Genomic DNA, 21,050 nt, shown 5'->3' with positions numbered 1-21,050 from the left:
GCACGGGATTACAGTGTCTCTCTCGTTCGAGTTAATCGAGGCTTAGGCTAGCCCGCGGGCTTGTTAGCGTATTAGCATCTAATCGTGCTAGCATCTAAGCGTCTTGGCATGCTAGCGTCAGGGGGCTAGCTAGCTGGGATAAAGGGGAAAGAGAGAGAACAAGGGATGAGCGACTAAATGCCTGTGACTGAATGAGTGTGCATTCCAGGCCCATATGTCAAACAGCAGATCATAACTATAACATATAATCACAGAGAGACTAAAGGATTTTGTTTTAAGGAGCTTATGTGACAGGTGTGTGTGTGTGTGTGTGTGTGTGTGTGTTAGTGTCAAGTTACAATGTCAAGTTGCTAGTCGTCACAGCTTAAGTGAAGCTACATGTATTGTAGGCTGCGTTAGCCAGGGAACACACCGTGGCGCTGCAATGACCGCTTTGGCTATATGTTGGAAAAACCTATTTTGGAGAAATGCGATAGTACTGAAGCACAGAGTAATGGACTGCGAGTGTTTGGCACGCGAGTTAAGTCACGGTGGGCTGTGTCTGTATATGTGTGATGCTCTGGGTCAAAGGCAATCTACCTCTGCCATGCCGCTTACGCCAGGCCTTCGGGACGCAGTGTTGTCATCCAAGGTTCCAGTGTGTGTACGTGCGCGCGGCAGGTCAGTAAGTCTAGTCCTGTACTCCCAAGCATCACAAGACCTGAGAAACTGAGCCAATGTCCAAAGACCCAACAAATACAACTAGAATATTGCACCAAGCCCGTCAAAAAGGAACAAAGACATTTCTGAGAGACTTTTTAAACGGAACAAAAATGGGCCAATACAAAAAGAACCTGGGCCATTCTCTGACACACACATATGTTTCCAAAAAATCTTTGTCCTTCTTATACAATTCAATTCAATCATTTCAAGCTGCCCCATAGCCCCTGCCTACATGTCCCAGTCCAGCTTTGAAAATCTTCTAACCCTCTTTTTTAAATTTTATATATCCAGCAAACCCATCCATTATTTATCCCGCTCTCTTTCTCCTTCTCATCAATGTGCTAAATTAACCCCTTGCTGTACTGAGCTATGAAATGAGTTTCCGTCACGAACCGCGGTGCTATGCTAAACGGGGGCTAACCCGACTAGCAACCAAGTGGCGTTGCATGTAGGCGCATGTTAGCCTCCATAGAATGACTAATGGTTATGGCCTGGAAGGTAGGGTGTATTAGTGTGACATGGGGGGGGGGGGGGGGTGAGACAGCGGTTTAACGAGGGCTTCCAATGTCCTTTACAGTCCCTTACCCGTACCGTTAAAGCTTGTTAACAGAGCCCTCATTACCGTCTCCAACCTGTCACACCAGCACTGTGCGTAGCAATGCGTGTGTGCGCACGTGTTCGTGTGGAAGACACATTTGAGTTGAACACAGCTAACTAGGTATCCTCCTTTCTCTTTGCTGTGCTACACACTTCTGTGTGTACGCCCCTCTATGTGCATGCATATGTCTGCGTGTGTATACCTGAACGTGCACAAATATGTGCATGTCTCTGTGTGTGTGTGTGTGTGTGTGTGTGTACGCGAGCGCGCATGCATATGTGCCTAGCTGCATGTCAGGCAGCCCTCTCCTTAATGAGACTAAATGATGAGAGGAGAATGGAGAGTGCTAGCTGCATCTCATTGCTGGGCCCACTCAACTCTCTGTGCCTATTATCTGATGCACAAGGAAATCTTTGATCAGAGGAGAGACAGAGGGAAGAGAGAGAATAAGAACGGCAAGATGACAGGAAAGGAGGAAGAGGAAGTGGGAAAGAGAGAGATTCTACTTCTTTGGTGAAAGCACTGGAGCCAGGCCCAAGGGAAGAAAGGAAGAAAGAGAAAGAGAGCGAGAGAGGAGAGGAGGGGTGGGGGGGAGGGGGGGGGGAAGAGAGAGTGTGAGAGAGTGTGGTAAATCTATGCATGTGGAACATTCAGGGCCCAAACTCATCAACCATTGGACTGAAGAGTTTAGCACTGGAGTTCAACAAAAATCTTAAAGGTGTTGACGCCATCACTCTGCAGGAGACATGGTGTAAGGCTGACATTGTTACTCACTGTCCCACAGGTTACAGAGGTAATTGTGTCATCACAGAAACACAGCTCTGTCAATAGTGGCAGAGACTCTGGAGGACTGATCATTTGGTACAAATCCGAACTACAAAATCCAATTGATCCCCTCAAAATTGGTAAATATCACATTTGGTTAAAACTGAAAAAAATTACTTGTACTGACAGAAAAATGTGTTCCTTTGCGCAATATATATCCCCCCCCCCCCCCCCCCCCTCCCCTCCCCTCAGAATCCCCATATTACTCAGAGGAGATCTTCCCCACGCTTGAGGAAGAGACGTGCCATTTCCAGGCCCAGGGAAATGTGCTCATCTGTGGGGACACAAATGTGCGCACAGGAACACTACCTGATCTAACGAACACACGAGGGGACAGCTTTATTACAGGCCATAGTGTTTCTGACTGCCTTAATCTCCCCCATAGAAACAACAGTGACAGCACCGTCAACAACAACGGAAGGGATCTGTTGCAGCTCTGTAGAAGGCTGGGTCTGTACTTTGTCAATGGTAGGTTACGGGGGGACTCTTTGGGGAGACTGACCTACTGCTCACCTCTTGGCCACAGTACAGTAGACTATATGATTACAGACATTGACCCTTTCTCTCTCAGCTCATTCACTGTCAAGCCACTAACACCTCTGTCTGATCACAGCCAAATTACGTTGACACACAAAGAACAGATGTGGAAACAACCACACATTCACAGCCCACAACATCAGTACAACATCAGACATTCAAACAGATGGGCCCAAAACAGCACAGAAGAAGACCAGAAAGCAACCTGTAACCAAAATGTTCAAACACTCTTAAATAACTTCCTGGATACCACATTCACTTGTTTTAAAAAAAAACAATTAAATATTCAGACAAACGGTTAAAGAAGTAGAACTGAAATTGATAAAAAAAACTAAACAAAAAAGACCACAGATGGTTTGATGCAGCTTCTAAAAATTATAAGGGGGAGAAAAAAATGACACTTTCATTACTGTGAGACTTTATAAATGTACACTCAGAACCAAAAAAGCACAGTACAACAGCAAGCAGCTGACACTAATCGAGGAGTACATAAACAAACAACTTCTGGCAAAATTAAATTAAAAAAAATCTAAACAAGAAGAATTAGCAATAAAAAATGGTGACATACGGACAACCCATTTTAAAAAACTCCACAACACCGTTCAAATTGACACAAACATGAAGCAATGCCAAATTCATGAGAAGTTGAATGGATTACAAAAAGCTATAAAGGACAGTCAAAATCCCCTGGACTCCCCAATTACTGACCAGGAGCTCTATAAGAAACTTCAGGCCCTCAAATATAAAAAAGCATGCGGACCTGATGGCACCCTAAATGAGATGCTCAAACTCAGTAGGGCAAATTTTCAATTGGCTATATTAAAACTGTTTAATTTGATCCTGAGTGTAGGTTATTTCCCTGACATCTTTAATCAAGGACTCAAAACCCCAATCTTTAAGAACGGAGACAAATTTGACCCTAACAATTACAGAGGCATTTGTGTGAACAGTAACCTGGGTAAAGTCTTCTGTAGTATTATGAGTAAAAGCCAAATTGGATTTATACCAAAACATCACACGACTGATCATATTTACACCCTACACACCCTGATAGATAAACACGTCAACCAAAATAATACCAAAATGTACGCTTGTTTTATCGACTTCCAAAAAGCATTTGATTCTATTTGGCATACAGGACTGAACTACAAATATATTGAAAGTGGTGTAGGGGGTAAAACATATTACATAATTAAATCAATGCAGCATTAAAATTGGCAAGTAAACAACATAATTATTTAACCAGGGGTGGGGACTCCGCCAGGGTTGCAATCTGAGCCCTGCACTCTTCAATATTTACATCAACGACTTGGCCACTATTCTAGAAAAATCCTCAGCCCCTTGTGTTAGTCTCCATAATTAAGGTAGGTAGATAGGTTAAATGCCTATTCTTCACAGATGATCTATGCCTGCCGTCACCCACAACACATGGCCTACAGTAGAGCTGCCAGACCTGGGCCCTGGCCTACAGCAGTACTGCCAGACCTGGGCCCTGGCCTACAGCAGTACTGCCAGACCTGGGCCCTGGCCTACAGTAGAGCTGCCAGACCTGGGCCCTGGCCTACAGCAGTACTGCCAGACCTGGGCCCTGGCAGTAGACCCCAAAAATACTAAAGTAAGGATTTTACAGAGAAGATTCAAATCTCAGGGAATTAGACCAAAGTTCTCAATTGGTACAAAATATATAGAGTACTGCAAACACTACAATTACTTAGGTTTAAAAAAATAAGCTCAACTAGACACCTTAATGAGGCAGTGAATGAACAGAGAGAAAGGTCATTCTACGCCATTAAAAAACTAATTCAAATTGAAATACCAATTCAAAATTTGGCTAAAACTAATTGAACCAATTGCACGTTATGGCAGCGAGGTGTGGGGTCCACTTCCAAAACAAGATTTCACCAAATGGAACAAACACCCCATTGAAACCCTGCATGCAGAGTTCTGTAAGATTCTCCTACATGTCCAAAAAAAACTACAAACAATGCATGCAGGGCAGAATTAGGCCAATATCCATGAATAATAAAAAATCAAAATAGAGTAATTCAGTTTTGGAAACATCTAAAATGCACAACCCCCTCTCATATCATTACCAAGCCTTGCAATGCCAAGAGCTGACAAAAGAAAAGAGTCCCCTCATCCAGCTTGTCCTGAGGTCACAAACCTGTTCTACTAACACACTGAAGCCTCAGGACCAGAACATCCAATCAATCAGAATAAAACAAATTACAGCACAATCAAAAACAAAACTACATTGCTTATTGGGAAACACAAGCGCAAAGCAAAATGCAGTGCTATCTGGCCCTAAATCGACAGTACACCATGGCTGACTATTTGACCATGGCTACTGATCAAAACCTTAGAAAAACATTGACAAAGTACAGGCTGGGTGAGCACAACCTTGCCATTGACAACGGTTGACATAGGAAAACCTGGCTCCCTGAAAAGAAAAGGCTGTGCAACCACTTGCATCACAGCAGAACCTCAGACAAAGCTAAAGCTGCATTTCCTGACAAAGTGTAAAAAAGTATAAAACAATTAGTGTCATTTCCCCAAATGTGAAACCCTTATTCAAGGTTTCAAAGACCTCTCTGATGAGATTAGGCTACCTGTCCTGTTTGGGGAGGACGCAGAGAGCTGTGGGTTGGCAGTGCACGATATTGATGCCTGACATAAGATGAGGGACAGTGTCTGACAGACCAATCAACCTGCACATGTCCTCTACTGTATACTTATTGTTATTATTCAATGTATGGTTATTTTGAGAGAGAGAGAGAGAGAGACAGAGACAGAGACAGAGAGAGAAAGAGCGAGAGAGAGTGAGTGAGAGAAAGAGCGAAAGAGAGTGAGAGAAAGAGAGAAAGGGCGAGAGAAAGAGCGAGAGAAAGAAGAAAGAGAGAAGAGTCGCTTGAATGCTAACCACTTCACTTTTTTTAACAGGCTACTTTACTTCAGTTGGTGTTAATCTAGAGTTAATGTGAGAAGAAGCACCGTCTAGCATACAGTGTTCACACACACACACACACACACACCAATATGAGCAGAAACACATGCACACACACACGTACACAGCAGTTCTCACGTGTGAGAATCTACCACATTGCGCTTAAGGAGTGTGTGTGGTACAAGCCACCAGATCCCTCTTATTTTCTAGCCTACAGGGAACAGTGTTCTATCTGCTGTGCTTTGTTAGGTTCAGAAAAAAAACAGGCAGGCGGACATGCCAACAGATGGGGAGAATGTGTAGCATACTTGTGCAGCATTGATTTGAGCTCATTAAAAACCAAATGCGTCGGCAACACACACACTCAGGCAGACAGGCACACACACACACACACTCAGGCAGACAGGCACACACACACACACTCAGGCAGACACACACACACACACACACACTCAGGCAGACACACACACACACACTCAGGCAGACACACACACACACACACACACTCAGGCAGACAGGCACACACACACACACACTCAGGCAGACAGGCACACACACACACACTCAGGCAGACAGGCAGACAGGCACACACACACACACAGGCAGACAGGCACACACGCACACACACACACACAGGCAGACAGGCACACACACACACACACACACACACAGGCAGACAGGCACACACACACACACAGGCAGACAGGCACACACACACACACACACACACACACACAGGCAGACAGGCACACACACAGGCAGACAGGCACACACACAGGCAGACAGGCACACACACAGGCATACAGGCACACACACAGGCAGACAGGCACACACAGGCAGACAGGCACACACGCACACAGGCAGACAGGCACACGCACACAGGCAGACAGACACACACACACAGGCAGACAGACACACACACATACACAGGCAGACAGACACACACACACACATACACAGGCAGACAGACACACACACACACACACACAGGCAGACAGACACACACACACACATACACAGGCAGACAGACACACACACACATACACAGGCAGACAGACACACACACACATACACAGGCAGACAGACACACACACACATACAGGCAGACAGACACACACACACACACACAGGCAGACAGACACACACACACACATACACAGGCAGACAGACACACACACACATACACAGGCAGACAGACACACACACACATACACAGGCAGACAGTTCCTGGAGTGCAGCTGTGATGGCTTGGAGCATTAGTAATGAGAAACATATTATATGGGCCACGCTTCACTTCTTAGCTTTGTTCTAGCTCAGTCTATCTTGCTGCCTGATTCACACAATGTAGGGTGAAGAAACCCCAAGATGCTGATCTTGGGTCAGTTTTGCATTTTCCGTACTAAAGGTTAAGGTTAGGGGGAGGAGAAGCTAATCCTAAATCTGTAGCTAGAAACTTCACCCTGAAGCAATTCATACACTACAGGGCCAACTCAATCCATATGGCTTGGATATATCTTTTAAAGCTGGAATCCTTAATGGTGGAATTCGTAATGGTGGAATTCTTAATGGTGGAACAGCCACGTCCGTTTGCAATATTACAACATAGAAGTTATTGCAAACAACAAACACTGTTTCTACCACTCAGACATCATTGCACGTGTGAAAGAACAGCAGAATAAGTACAGCAATGTGTATTACCATGCTGCGCAACACTCCTCACCTCTTGTCAACAAAACAAAAACAATAATGACTGTGGGGGCGGACAGTGGTGCCATTTCCCCTACAGTGGATTCCATCTTTAAAAAGATGTTTGTTGTAATTTAATATTAAAAACATACAATCGACCTACAGTGAAGCCGTTCAAAATTGACATATTCAGTCATCTGACCATCTCCCGTCCAGAGCGAACCACAGGAGCAATCAGGGTCAAGCGCCCCGCACAAGGGCAAGTCAACAGATCTCCCACCAAGTCAAAACTGGGACCTGAACCAGCGACCTACCAGCCAAACCCCACCAACCCCCCACAGTTCCCCGGCAGCTGCCCCTCAACCATGCGAGAACCCCCCCCCAACCCAGCCTTAAAAAAAAGTCTAAAAATAAATAAACCTCTCCCTCCATTCCCCACCCCACAGTCCCCCAACGCAACAACCAACAAAATGAACAAAAGAGAAAAACAAAGGAAAACAACAATGCAAAAACAAAAAAGACATCAACAAATATCAAAACCAACTGTATACGTTTCAATGCAGGTTTGGCACTATTTACGTGTGTGTCCGCGTTTGAATGTGTGTGTGTACAGTTGAAGTCGGAAGTTTACATACACCTTTGCCAAATACAGTTTTTCAAAATTCCTGACATTGAATCCTAGTAAATATTCCCTATCTTAGGTCAGTTAAGATCACCACTTTATTTTAAGAATGTGAAATGTCAGAATAATAGTAGAGAGAATAATTTATTTCAGCTTATATTTCTTTCATCACATTCCCAGTGGGCCAGAAGTTTACATACCAAGTACTAATTGAGTGTAGCATTGCCTTTCCATTGTTTAACATGGGTCAAACGTTTCAGACAGCCTTCCACAAGCTTCCCACAATAAGTTGGGTGAATTTTGGCCCATTCCTCCTGACTGAGCTGGTGTAATTGAGTCAGGTTTGTAGGCCTCCTTGCTCACACATGCTTTTTCAGTTCTGCCCACAAATGTTCTATATAGGTTTGAGGTCAGGGCTTTGTGATGGCCACTCCAATACCTTGACTTTGTTGTCCTTGTGCCATTTTGCCACAACTTTGGAAGTATGCTTGGGGTCATTGTCCATTTGGAAGACCCATTTGCGACCAAACATTAACATATGTCTTGAGATGTTGCTTCAATATATCCACATAATTGTCCTCCCTCATGATGCCATCTATTTTGTGAAGTGCACCAGTCCCTCCTGCTGCAAAGCACCCCCACAACATGATGCTGCCATCCCCATGCTCCACGGTTGGGATGGTGTTCTTCTGGCTTGCAAGCCTCCCCCTTTTTCCTCCAAACATAACGTTTGTCATTATGGCCAAACAGTTCTATTTTTGTTTCATTAGCCTAACAGAAGCTTCTAAAGAAATGTAATTTTATGGACTTTTCCAAGCTGTTTAAAGGCACAGTCAACTTAGTGTATGTAAACTTCTGACCCACTGGGATTGTGATACAGTGGATTATAAGTGAAATAATCTGTCTGTAAACAATTGTTGGAAAAATTACTTGTGTCATGCACAAAGTAGAAGTCCTAACCAACTTGCCAAAACTATAGTTTGTTAACAAGAAATTTGTTGAGTGGTTGAAAAACGAGTTTTAATAACTCCAACCTAAGTGTACGTAAACGTCCAACTTCAACTGTGTATATGCATGTGTACAAGCACCTACGCGGCATCAGCCTCAGGCAAACAGGCATTGGATGTAACAACGTTGCCCCCTCAGTGTCATTCTAACATACTTTATTTTTACTTTATTTTTACTTTATTTTTGACTGTCATTCTATCCCCTGGATTCCATCTTTACAACATTGTCCTTTCCAGCATGAATACGGCAACTATGGTGGATGACTAAGCAAAACAGCTTAACTTGGCTTGACTCTAGCGTGAATCAGTTTGCTGATATGCTCATACTAAGGCTGACCCCATTTGGTCGACTGGTCATTTGTTTGGTCTTTAGGCTGTTGGTCGAGGGGGGAGGGGGGGATCTGGAACAGGTTTGTTTATTCTGGATTGGCTATATTTATCTCTGGCTCCCTCTTTAGTAATTTTGCGTCATCATTTTTAATATTAGTGCTTAAAGCATCAGACAGGCTCAGTAGCCTAAATATAGTTGATTTTATTCAAACATACGGTGTGTGTGTGTGTGTGTATTATTGCTGTCGGGGACAGCCCTAACGCATAGTCATACATAATACTAATCATCTTAATAGCAATACAATAATATCAAATGTTTCATAATATTTCCCATGAGGATTTGGCCAGTTAAATCAACGAGGATGTAGTTTGTGTGGTGATCATGTCTTCTCCATCTCATCATGCCCGTCCCGCTCTCTTTCTCTCCTCATGAACAGATGACCGAGGGACTGCAATCATCCCCACAACAGTACCATCCGTGCTACTTCCCAGCTCTGACAACTTGTGCCTCTGCTAACACAATGTGAATGGGAGTACACACAAAACATATACACGTGTACGCGCACACAACAAATGCACACAGACATAGGACAGACAAACACACCTACAGAACAAAGGAGATAGAGGGAGAAGGGGAGAGAAAGAAAGTGCGGAAAGGAGAAGGTGAGAGAAAGAAAGAAAGAGCGGAAAGGAGAGAGCGGGAGAAGGCGAGAGAAAGAAAGAGCGGAAAGGAGAGAGCGGGAGAAGGCGAGAGAAAGAAAGAGTGAACGGGGAGCCGAGCACTTTAAGTAAAATCAGGATGACAGTGAACCTATTCACTATCAAAACAATGTGTTGGAATGACCCTCCTCTACACAGAGGGACTTGAGATGTGTGTTTGTATGTTAGTCTCCCGATCGTCTGTGTCAGTCTGGTTTCCATCCGTTTGCCAGGCTGGCCAGTAGACCTCTCTCTCTCTCAGTACGCCTCCTTCACCCAGGAGAGACAGACTATCACTGTTACTATACTGTGGGTCTCATTCTCAGTCTGTCTGTCTCTTCCAATCACAACTTCACTCTCATTACTCACCCGCTTTTTAACACCCCACAGATCTTTCTCTGTCTCTCCATCCCACTCTCCTTATCCTTCCCTCCCTCCCATCACTTAAGAATTTGTTCTTAACCGACTTGGCTAGGTTAAATAGAGGTGACATTTTTTACAAAAAGTGAAAGGGGTTGGGGTCCCATCTGCAGCTTTCCATCGAGAGACAGAGAGACAGAGACAGAGAGAGTGGTGAAGGAGTAGGGGGGGGGGGGGGGTAGTCACTAGGAGGGGTCTGTCCCATCATTACCATGCCTGTGGTGAGAGGGTGGGTTGCTGTCAGTCTGCCAAGTTTCTGTCTGACACACACACAGGCGCAGGCACACACACACAACCATTATGAGCCTGTAGAATAACAATGATCAGTCAATTAGCTTCTGACACACACACAGATCACGGATACACCCGTCCCTCTGGAATAGCAACGGTCATGAACCATGTCGCCACGACCAAGAAGCACGCACAGACGCACACACAGACGCACACACAGACAGGTCATATTTTAGAAGATGAACCAAGTAACTGCAGGGTAAGTGAATCTATTTCCTATCAAGACCATGCTGGTCAAGTTCAACGGCTAACGGTTTAGATGTTGGGGTGTTCACTAATGATGCCTACATCAGACTACTATAAAACAGGACAGCAACAACATCCCCCCACTTTTCACACTAATAAATCTTCCATGGCCTCTTTGTCAGAGTCCGAAGCCTCGGGGGTGGGAATCCATTGAGTGGGCAGTGGGGCCTGTGGGAAGCTACTCAGAAGAACTACCTATTTCTGGCATGGGCTCAAAATGGGCACAGTGGCTAGTGCAGCAGATGGGAGAGTTGTACCCCCTCCGGTGAAACAGCTGAAGAATGCTACGCTGGACACCAGGCTGGAGAGTGACACCTCGATGGGGAGGGAGGAAGAGAGAGAGAGAGGGTCTGGCTCCAGTGCTTTCACTAAAGAAGCAGGATCTCTCCCTCTCTAAAGACCCGCTCATCCATCGAACAGCTTTTCTTTCTCTCTCTCACCATCTCCCCCAAACTCACAGGGGAGCATGATCTCTCAATACTCAGAGGCAGGACCATACAGCAGTATCCCTCTCAGCTTGTAGTGCTTCACACACACACACTCACAGCTCCCTAATGTCTGTACAACACACATTGTGGAGGAAAAACACAAAAGCATGACACACTGAAAGCATGCAGACGAGAGAGAGAGAGAGAGAGAGAGAGAGAGAGAGAGAGAGAGAGAGAGAGAGAGAGAGAGAGAGAGAGAGAGAGAGAGAGAGAGAGAGAGAGAGAGAGAGAGAGAGAGAGAGAGAGAGAGAGAGAGAGAGAGAGAGAGAGAGAGAGAGAGAGAGAGAGAGAGAGAGAGAGAGAGAGAGAGAGAGAGAACACGAGAGAGAGAGAGAGAGAAAGCCTGGGGACAAGCCAGAATCTGTCCTCAATTTCCCATTTCAACAGATCCATCAAAAAGCTCCTGCTTCCATCACACGTTGCGAATCCGCCGTGCTTCTACACCTGCATTGCTTGCTGTTTGGGGGTTTAGGCAGGGTTTCTGTACAGCACTTTATGACATCAGCTGATGTAAGAAGGGCTTTATAAATACATTTGATTGATTGATTTTCTCCCTCTCCCCTCCTCCCTCGATCACTCACCCACTCCCTCCATCACTCTCGCTTCCTCCCTCCATCTACACATTCTTTCCAACAACAAGCTAGGCACATTTGATCAGTGAGTACACACAACCACACACGCAAACACACACAGGCAGCATATTGTGAACTAGTAGTCGAGATTAAAATCCTATTAATATTGGGTTTATTAACCGCAGAATAAAACATGTTTGTGTTTCTCTTTCTCACTGGGAGAGAAGGCAGATGACGGATTTGGTGACTTCTTGCAAGCTGATTTTCTTTGTGTCTTGACGCAGACGTGTGAGCAAACAAACAAGTAACTGCCAAAATAAAGAAAACACTTGAGTAAATGAGGAATACAAAGTACATTGAAAGCAGGTGCCTGCGCACAGGTTAATTAAGTGATCAACAGTATATCAGTCTTAGGGTCACGTATAGAAATGCCCAGTTGTCCATTATTTTGGCTGCCATGGCTGCCATGGCAAGAAAAGACCTTAGGTATTTATTTGGTATTTATTAGGATCCCCATTAGCCCCATTAGCCGCAAAAGCATCAGCTACTCTTCCTGGGGTCCACATGAAACATGACATATTAGAGAACACTAGTCGTCATGGACTGAAATTCATACATCTAAAACTCCACACATAGCCTACATACCAGCACATAGGTCTAATACATAGTACAGTGCAAACTCCAATACAAGATATATAAAATGGCTGTCTCTTCACGGTCCCCTTTCTGCAGTGAGGTGTTCTTTTACCTGTTTTTATGACTGGTTATGTTAATATCTTCAGTTACCTGGGGTGGCAGAGAGTTCCATGTAGTCATGGCTCTATGAGCGCTTCCCAGCCTCTGTTCTGGACCTGAGGACTGTGAAGGGACCCTCTGGTTGCATGTCGTCTTGTGTTTGTGCCGACGAGCGTCCGAACTGTGTGCCGACTGCTCTAACAGACAGTTCGGGTACCTTCAACACATTGATACCTCGCACAAAGACCGACAGTGACTGTCAATCTCTCCTCAACTTTCAGCCAGGAGAGACTGACGTGCATGTTCCCTCTGTGTACATCGAAGTGCGATACGCGCTGCTTTGTTTTGGACCAACTGCAATTGACCTATGTCCTTCTTTGCAGCACGTGACCACACAGCTGGGCAGTAGTCCAGGTGCGACAAAACTAAGGCCTGTAGGACCTATCTGGTTGACTGAGATGTCAAGAAAGAGCAACGCCCTATCATGGACAGACCTCTACCCATTTTAGCAACCATCGAGTCTATATGTTTTGACCAAGACAGCTTGCTATCTAGCGTTACACCCAGCAGTTTAGTCTCCTCAAACTGCTCAGTAGCCACATTATTTAATAACAGAGGTTTAGTGTTGAGCGAGTGATTTGTCCCACAAATTGTTATTTGACATTTAGAATCAGCCTATCGCTAGTTCTAAAACTAAAACTGTCTGGAGCTCTATGTTAAGTGTCTCAGTTATTTTGTTTACTGTTGCAGCCGACAGGTATACTGTTGAGTCGTCAGCGCACATAGACACACAGGCTATATTCAAGGTCAGTGGACGGTCATTTGTAAAAACAGAAAGCAATACTGGCCCTAGTGGGCTGCCCTGCAATACACCACACTCAACTGAATTTGGCTTCCATTAACAAAAACCCTCTGTGTTCTATTAGATGGGTAACTCCCAAGCCATAATAAGGCAGAGGATGCAAAATCCATGACACCTCCGTTTTTTTCAGCAATAGGTTATGATCGATGACATCAAAAGCTACACTGAAGTCGAACAAAACAGCTCCCACAATCTTCACACTATCAATTTATTTCAGCCAAATCAGTAATTTGTGTTAGTGCCGAGCACGTTGAGTGCCCTTCCCTAGAAGCATGCTGAAAAGTCTGTTCATTTGTTTTCTGTAAAATAACTTTGTATTTGATCAAACAGTATTTTTACCAAACGTTTGCTAAGCACCTGTAACAGGCTGATTGGTCGGCTGTTAAAACCATTAAAAGGGTGCTCTGCTATTCTTGGGTAGCGGAATGACCTTTGCCTACCACACACAGTCTTCTAGGCATGCATTCAAGATGTGACAAAAAATGTCACAATGTACTCCGCTACCAACCTCAAACATTCACCATCCAGGTTGTCGGTACTTGGTGGTTTGTCCTTATGTTTGTTTTCATCTATTCCACACCCACTTTGAGGAACTCAAAACTTTTTTTTATCATCATTCTTTACATAATGTATATTTGTTCCATAGTACAGTTTCTTCTGGCAGTTCCAACAGTCAGTTTCTTGCCTATCAGTAACTGGAAAGAAGCAGTTTCACAAATGCTTCCAGTGCAGCATCCGGATGTTCCTCATTACATCAGCCCAACAAATATTTTTTCACATCTTCACAAAGGAATCATTGTTAAAACCTCTGGTATGATCGTTTATACACCATTTTAGGTCCAGTCTTCGGGACTTTGGTTTTTCTAGATAGCGCTATTTTATTATGATACATAGATACTGCTTTAGAGCGGGTTTCTGAAACATTAGTAAAGATGTAATCAATATACATAGATGATTTAGTTCATGTTCTGTTTGTAAATACCCTGGTAGGTTGGACTGATGACTTGAATCAGATAGCAGGCACTGGTTACAGGTTGGAGCTTTATTTCTCAGGCGACATTTGTTAATATGGGCTATTGTTAGTCCTTTTCTGTGTTGCTTGCTTGTTTTTAGTGCTATTCTGAGAAGCTGATCCAAGGAAGACACATCAGTGACATTTACGTTTCGCCTCCTTCGTCTTGCCAGTGTCCAGTCTCCCACTGGCCGGGGAGTTGAGCTTACCATCTGTCCAGTGGATTGGAGCAGGTCAGTACCGCCTGACTCATCGAGTCCTTAGCTGTAGGAGGCATTCAGAACTGAAACGCACATCTCGTTTTCCCCCGCAACTGAACTAGCAGCCGGAGAATCACTTCCCTAAGCTGCTTGATGATGATACATTTGGAACAGACAAAGAATGTATGCTCATTTATCAGTTCCACCTTATTTTCCTCCTCTTGTGTAGATGTCAACTCACACCTAGCGCATTTGAGCCCAGATGTAGACACAAATACCACTGGTGTTTTGAATCTAGCACTGCTAGCATTATCTTGCTCTGTTAGCACGATAACCGCTAACCTTTGTGTATTTTTTTAGCAGGAATCCAGGACACAAACTTGCGGTCCCAGACCCCAAAAAAACTGCGACGCAGAACCCTTAGCCATCAGAACTTCCAATGGTTAAAGACGTTGCTGACATGATTAAACTATTTCATAAAATCAACAGATCGAGTGTAGACAGCACACTGATCTGCTGTGCGCTCTGATGACGTCTGTTGACTTTGAAAGAGGGGTCTCAAATTAGCATTGGGGGTTTAAAGGGTGTGTGTGTATGTGTGTGTGTGTGTGTGTGTGTGTGTGTGTGTGTGTGTGTGTGTGTGTGTGTGTGTGTGTCTCAGTCACCAGATTTCAACACAATTGAATACTTATGGGAGATTTTGGAGCGGCGCCTGAGACGGCGTTTTCCACCACCGTCAACAAAACACCAAGTGATGGAATTTCCGATGGTAGAGTGGTGTCACGTCCCTCCAACAGAGTTCCAGACATTTGTAGACCATCTTCCAGGGTACATTAAAGCTGTTCTGGCGCATCGTGGTGGCCCAATGACCTATTAAGACACTTTATGTTGGTGTTTCCATTATTTTGGCAATTACCTCCATGTAACAACAACCTTGTTCTCTCCTTCCACACACCAACACACGTCTCACACAACAACAAATAACGCTGTTCACAAAATAACTGAATGGGTCGGTGTCACTTTGACAAATGCACAGTGCTGAATCTAAGTCAACATTGCATTGTGCTGTCACACACACACACTGCACATTCAGACAAAGAAACCCACAGATTATAATGCATATTCATAACGGTGACTCAATGTCTTGAGCGGAACAGAAGGTAAACCAGGCGAAATACAATGAGCTCCTATCTACCTCGAGAGCCCTGTCTTCAACAGACTACATACACGCACGCACACACACACACACCCCACATGCAAATTGTATGACAAGCCATAACGAACACTCACCAAACACACAATCAACATGCACACTGTGTACGTGCTAATAACTGAGATAGCCACCGTGCTTCTACACCTGCATTGCTTGCTGTTTGGAGTTTTAGGCTGGGTTTCTGTACAGCACTTTGAGATATCAGCTGATGTACGAAGGGCTATATAAATAAATGTGATTTGATTTTTGATTTGATAACGTCAATAACAACACACAAATAAGAACACACAAACTCAGACCAACAGCAGCAGCCCGTTTGGAATGTTCACCAGAGATTCTGGGGGCTAAGATCCAGACAACATTCAGCTCTCATTCAAAGCCACTAACAGCTCACACATATCCTCCTAATATCCCATTTATGACCATCGCGGGAACCAAACCCCACGACTTTCAATAGACCACTCTATCCATTTCCATTTGACACCACAGGCTAGGCCTATATACTGCATCTACTAAAACTAGACGACCGCAGTCAATTTCCCCGCCTGTCGTCTGAGCGGCCATTTATAAAAAATAAAAAACGCATGGAGATTTTGATCGCCGGCCTGCAGGGTCTCCTGGATGTTATTGACACGTCAGAGTCAAATGGATGTGACGCGTCGCAGTAAGGTTTTATGAACTAAACAAGCCCCGGCGGCTAAATCAGATCCCGGCACCTGTCTATGAGGGTGGACACCCTGTCTCCTTTCCTACGTAGTGCACTGCTATTTGCCGGAGCCATATAGGAGCCATATAGGTCGCCATTCCTGACACAGCCTATGATATCCCCTTTAAAAAAGTCATGAGGACCAATCAATGTCGACATGATTATACATGGAGCAACTTCCTGCTTACGGAAATAAAATTTAAAAAACACCCAAATTCCATTCTGCCGTGACAAGACGGAACAACGACGCCCCTCAAACACGGCGAAACGTCCGACTCCGTCGCGACCCGAAGGAGTGGTTCTCCCTCCATCCTTTTGCTCCTTACCTTCTTTATTCTGCCATTGCGCGTGCCGGCGAAGGCCACGGTGTTGCCGCGGTAATCGTAGGCGGCCACCGAGGTCAGGCCGTCATCCTTGTCGATGAAGAGCGGTATCCCTTCTATGGTGCTGGTCCCGCCCAGCGGCTGGTTAAAGTCCTGGCCGCAGAAGTTGTCGTCGATCTGAAGAGGCTGAACGAGAGAGGAGAGAGAGAGAGAAGTGTGAGGAGACAGGCAAAACAGTGTGTCTGGCCTTGTAATAGCCTTGTTTAATACAGTACAATATCAGAGCGCAGTTGCACTTACAGAAAGACAAAGGAAAGAGTCACATAAACACAACAGATACGCAGTTTGCTAACGTGAACTATCGTCTAGAGACGAGTGTTGTGTGCATGTTTAAGTAGTGCATGTGTGTCTCTCCCAAAGGATTCTCTTCAACCGATTCAAATGATAATCCCCTCATTCAGAGCTCTAATTCCATTAAGGGGGACAATAGTTACCCCCTGACGAATTCCAACCTGCCACTTGGGTTGCTAAGGGAGATAGCCTGAATGCGTTGTGTCAGTGGTTCAGCCTAGAGGGCAGAGGTCACCAACCTTACTACGCAAGTCAAATCGGCCTGTCGTGAGAGGCATGACACACCAACGTCACTGTGTGTGCGCAACCCACACCCTATGGAGGCCTAAGAGGTTGCTAGCAGAGGAAGGTTAGAATTGAAGAGGCGTCGGTGTGTGTTTAACACGGGCAACGCGCGCATACACACACACAGGCGAGTGTGTAAATGGTGGTGTAATCCAAAGACTGATCACGACATCATCTGATTGATCCACAGAAGAGAACAGTTAACTCTCCCTCACGTGTCTCACCATCTGCCTGAAATTGATTTCAACACGACTCTCGTCGATGTCCCTCTGGTCCTTCCTTTCCTGCTTTATTTCACTCTCGCTGCCTCGCTCTCCAATTCTCAAACCATCCCTTAGCCGAGAACTACAGCGGACGAGTACCGCAACTCTACGCGTTACTATCCCCTTCTCTCTCTCCCTCCATTCCTCCCCCTCTTTCACTCTGCGTCTTTCTCTTAATCTATCCATCTCACAGCAGGAAGAAAGGCAGGGAGAGAAAGGAGGAGAGGAGAAAGAGGAAGGGACAGCCAGCTGGGTATCAATTCGGTTACAAAGTCCCGTAGTTCGCCCCGTGACCCAGTGGAGAGAGGGGGATTGCTGCTTTACGGGAACCTTCCGCGACTCACTAACAATGGGCATCTGCAGAAGGATCGGGAGGATTGTAGAGGAGTGAAGTCTGTCTGTCTGTCTGTCTGTCTGTCTGTCTGTCTGTCTGTCTGTCTGTCTGTCTGTCTGTATGTCTGTCTGTATGTCTGTCTGTCCACGGAGCCGTTACTTGAAACAACAGTCTTTTTATTCACTAATGGCCTTGGCCAGTCTCCCATCTGGACAAAACAGACACACCTCACTCAACTACAATCCTTCCTACACTTCTCCAGATGCCCACAGGGCCATATTCAACCCAATCATGAGAGAAGTGCAAGCTCGTCTCCATCAATCTGAATTTGAGTCGGGCACTTAGTCAGACACACGGTAGCCCCACCCCACCAGAGCCTGGAGGGAAGGACCTTGAAGGGTTAATCCATCATAGGGGGGGGTGAAAGGGTTAAGATACAGTACATTAGTACACAGAGACAGCAGTTGAGTCCCAAATGGCACCCTATTCCTTACATAACGCACTACTTTGACCAGAGCCCATTGGTCCCTGGTCAACAGTAGTGCACTACTACATAGGGAATAGGGTGCCATTTGGGATGCACAACCAGAGTTCTACTGGGTAGTGAAGGGTAATGGTATTCTTCTGGGTTTGAAAGTTAACCTACAGTCCACAAGAAGAAGACACTTACTGTGCTGGCTAACCTACACTGGACAATATATTGTCAATAATAAACTGGGTGGTTCGGGTCCTGAATGCTGACTGGCTAACAGGCGTGGTATATCAGACCATATACCACGAGTATGACAAATCATTCCTTCTTACTGCTCTAATTACGTTGGTAACCGGCAATAAGACACCTCGGGGGTTTGTGGTATACATTGGCAAGAAAAAGTATAAGTGAACCTTCTGGTAATACCTGGATTTCTGCATAAATTGGTCAACAAATTTGATCTGAGCTTCATCTAGGTCACAACAGACAAACACTGTCTAATTAAACTAATAACACACAAACAATTATAGGTTTTCGTGTCTTTATTGAACACACCGTGTAAACATTCACAGTGCAGGGTGGGAAAAGTGAGTGAACCCTTGGATTTGGTAACTGGTTGACCCTCCTTTGGCAACAATAACCTCAACTAAATGTTGTGGATCAGACCTGCACAACGGTCAGGAGGAATTTTGTAAATTCCTTTACAAAACTGTTTCAGTTCAGCAGTATTTTTGGTGTGTCTGGTATGATGCTCCCTCCACCATACTTTACAGTTGGGTTGAGGTTTTGATGTTGGTGTGCTGTGCTGTGCCTTTTTATCTCCACACATAGTGTTGTGTGTTCCTTCCAAACAACTCGACTGTAGTTTCATCTGTCCACAGAATATTTTGCCAGTAGCGCTGTGGAACATCCAGGTGCACTTTTGCAAACTTCAGACGTGCAGCAATATTTTGGGGGGGCAGCAGTGGCTTCTTCCGTGGTGTCCTCCCATGAACACCATTCTTGTTTTGTGTTTTACGTATCGTAGACTTGTCAACAGAGATGTTAGCATGTTCCAGAGATTTCTGTAAGTCTTTAGCTGACACTCTAGGATTCTTCTTAACCTCATTGAGCATTCTACGCTGTGCTCTTGCAGTCATCTTTGCAGGACGGCCACTCCTAGGGAGAGTAGCAACGGTGCTGAACTTTCTCCATTTATAGACAGTTTGTCTTACCATGGACTGATGAACATCCACGCTTTTAGAGATACTTGTGTAACCCTTTCCAGCTTTATGCAAGTCAACAATTCTTCATATTAAGTCTAAGATCTCTTTTGTTCGAGACATGGTTCACATCAGGCAATGCTTCTTGTGAATAGCAAATGCAAATTTTGAGAGTGTTTTTTAATAGGGCAAGGCAACTCTAACCAACATCTCCAATCTCATCTCATTGATTGGACTCCAGGTTAGCTGACTCCTGACTCCAATTACCTTGTGGAGAAGTCCTTAGCCTAGGGGTTCACATACTTTTTCCAACCTACACTACAATATTTAAATTATATATTCAACATAGACAAGAAAATTACAATAATTTGTTTGTTGCACACTGTTTTTGTCTATTGTTGTGACTTAGATGAAGATCAGATCAAATTTTATGACCAATTTATGCAGAAATCCAGGTAATTCCAAAGGGTTCACATACCACGAGGGCTGTATCCAGGCACTCCACTGCGTTGTCAACCAATCAGCATTCAGGGCTCGAACCACCCAGTTTATAAAGATTAATTATGCAAATGTGCGCGCACACACACACACACATAAACAAGTGTGTGCACACACCAAGTCTATTATAGTAAACTAAAACTAATCATGAAAAAAACATTTTGGAAAATAAAATAATTAATTAACAAACCTGTTTGAAAAACTAAAACTATACTGATACTATTATCTTGGACTCCAAAACTAACTAAAATAAAACCCATCATGAATTATGTCCAGAATTCATTTTTTCCTCCTAAACTTTGGGCAAAAATCGAACGGGTTTTCAAGATTTCTCCTAATGGAGTTTAAGTTTCTGAATCTGATGGGTAAATATTCACAGGTGATATCGATATTTCAAAAAGACGTTGCACATCACTATCTATCACTTGCTAACAGGGAAGTTAGCCTAGCCAAAGGGCAAGCTAAACCCGAGACGGAAGAGGAAGCGAGACATCCCACTCCCTCGTTTTTTTCTGGTTCATATACAGTCAATGAACTAAGCAGACCAGACGCAGTTGATAATACATTGGTGTCTATGGGAGAGCCACCCCGTTAAACAGACCTGAGAGGGATCAGTGACAGACTTAG

The 21,050-nt window shown here is 44.6% G+C and overlaps 1 protein-coding gene across 2 annotated transcripts in view; it reads right to left on the bottom strand.

Moving 5' to 3' along the window:
* The window catches only part of LOC139370758 (plexin-A1-like), a 314,226-nt gene that overhangs the window by 241,554 nt on the left and 51,622 nt on the right, over positions 1–21,050 (bottom strand). For both annotated transcript variants that reach the window (XM_071110449.1, XM_071110450.1), the window contains exon 3: positions 17,022–17,204. In XM_071110449.1, coding sequence (XP_070966550.1) covers positions 17,022–17,204 — 183 coding nt within the window. The remainder of the gene's footprint in view (positions 1–17,021; positions 17,205–21,050) is intronic.

Source organism: Oncorhynchus clarkii, chromosome 17 (genome assembly GCF_045791955.1).
Source record: "Oncorhynchus clarkii lewisi isolate Uvic-CL-2024 chromosome 17, UVic_Ocla_1.0, whole genome shotgun sequence".
NCBI lineage: Eukaryota > Metazoa > Chordata > Actinopteri > Salmoniformes > Salmonidae > Oncorhynchus > Oncorhynchus clarkii.
This window is presented reverse-complemented; position numbering and strand designations above follow the sequence as displayed.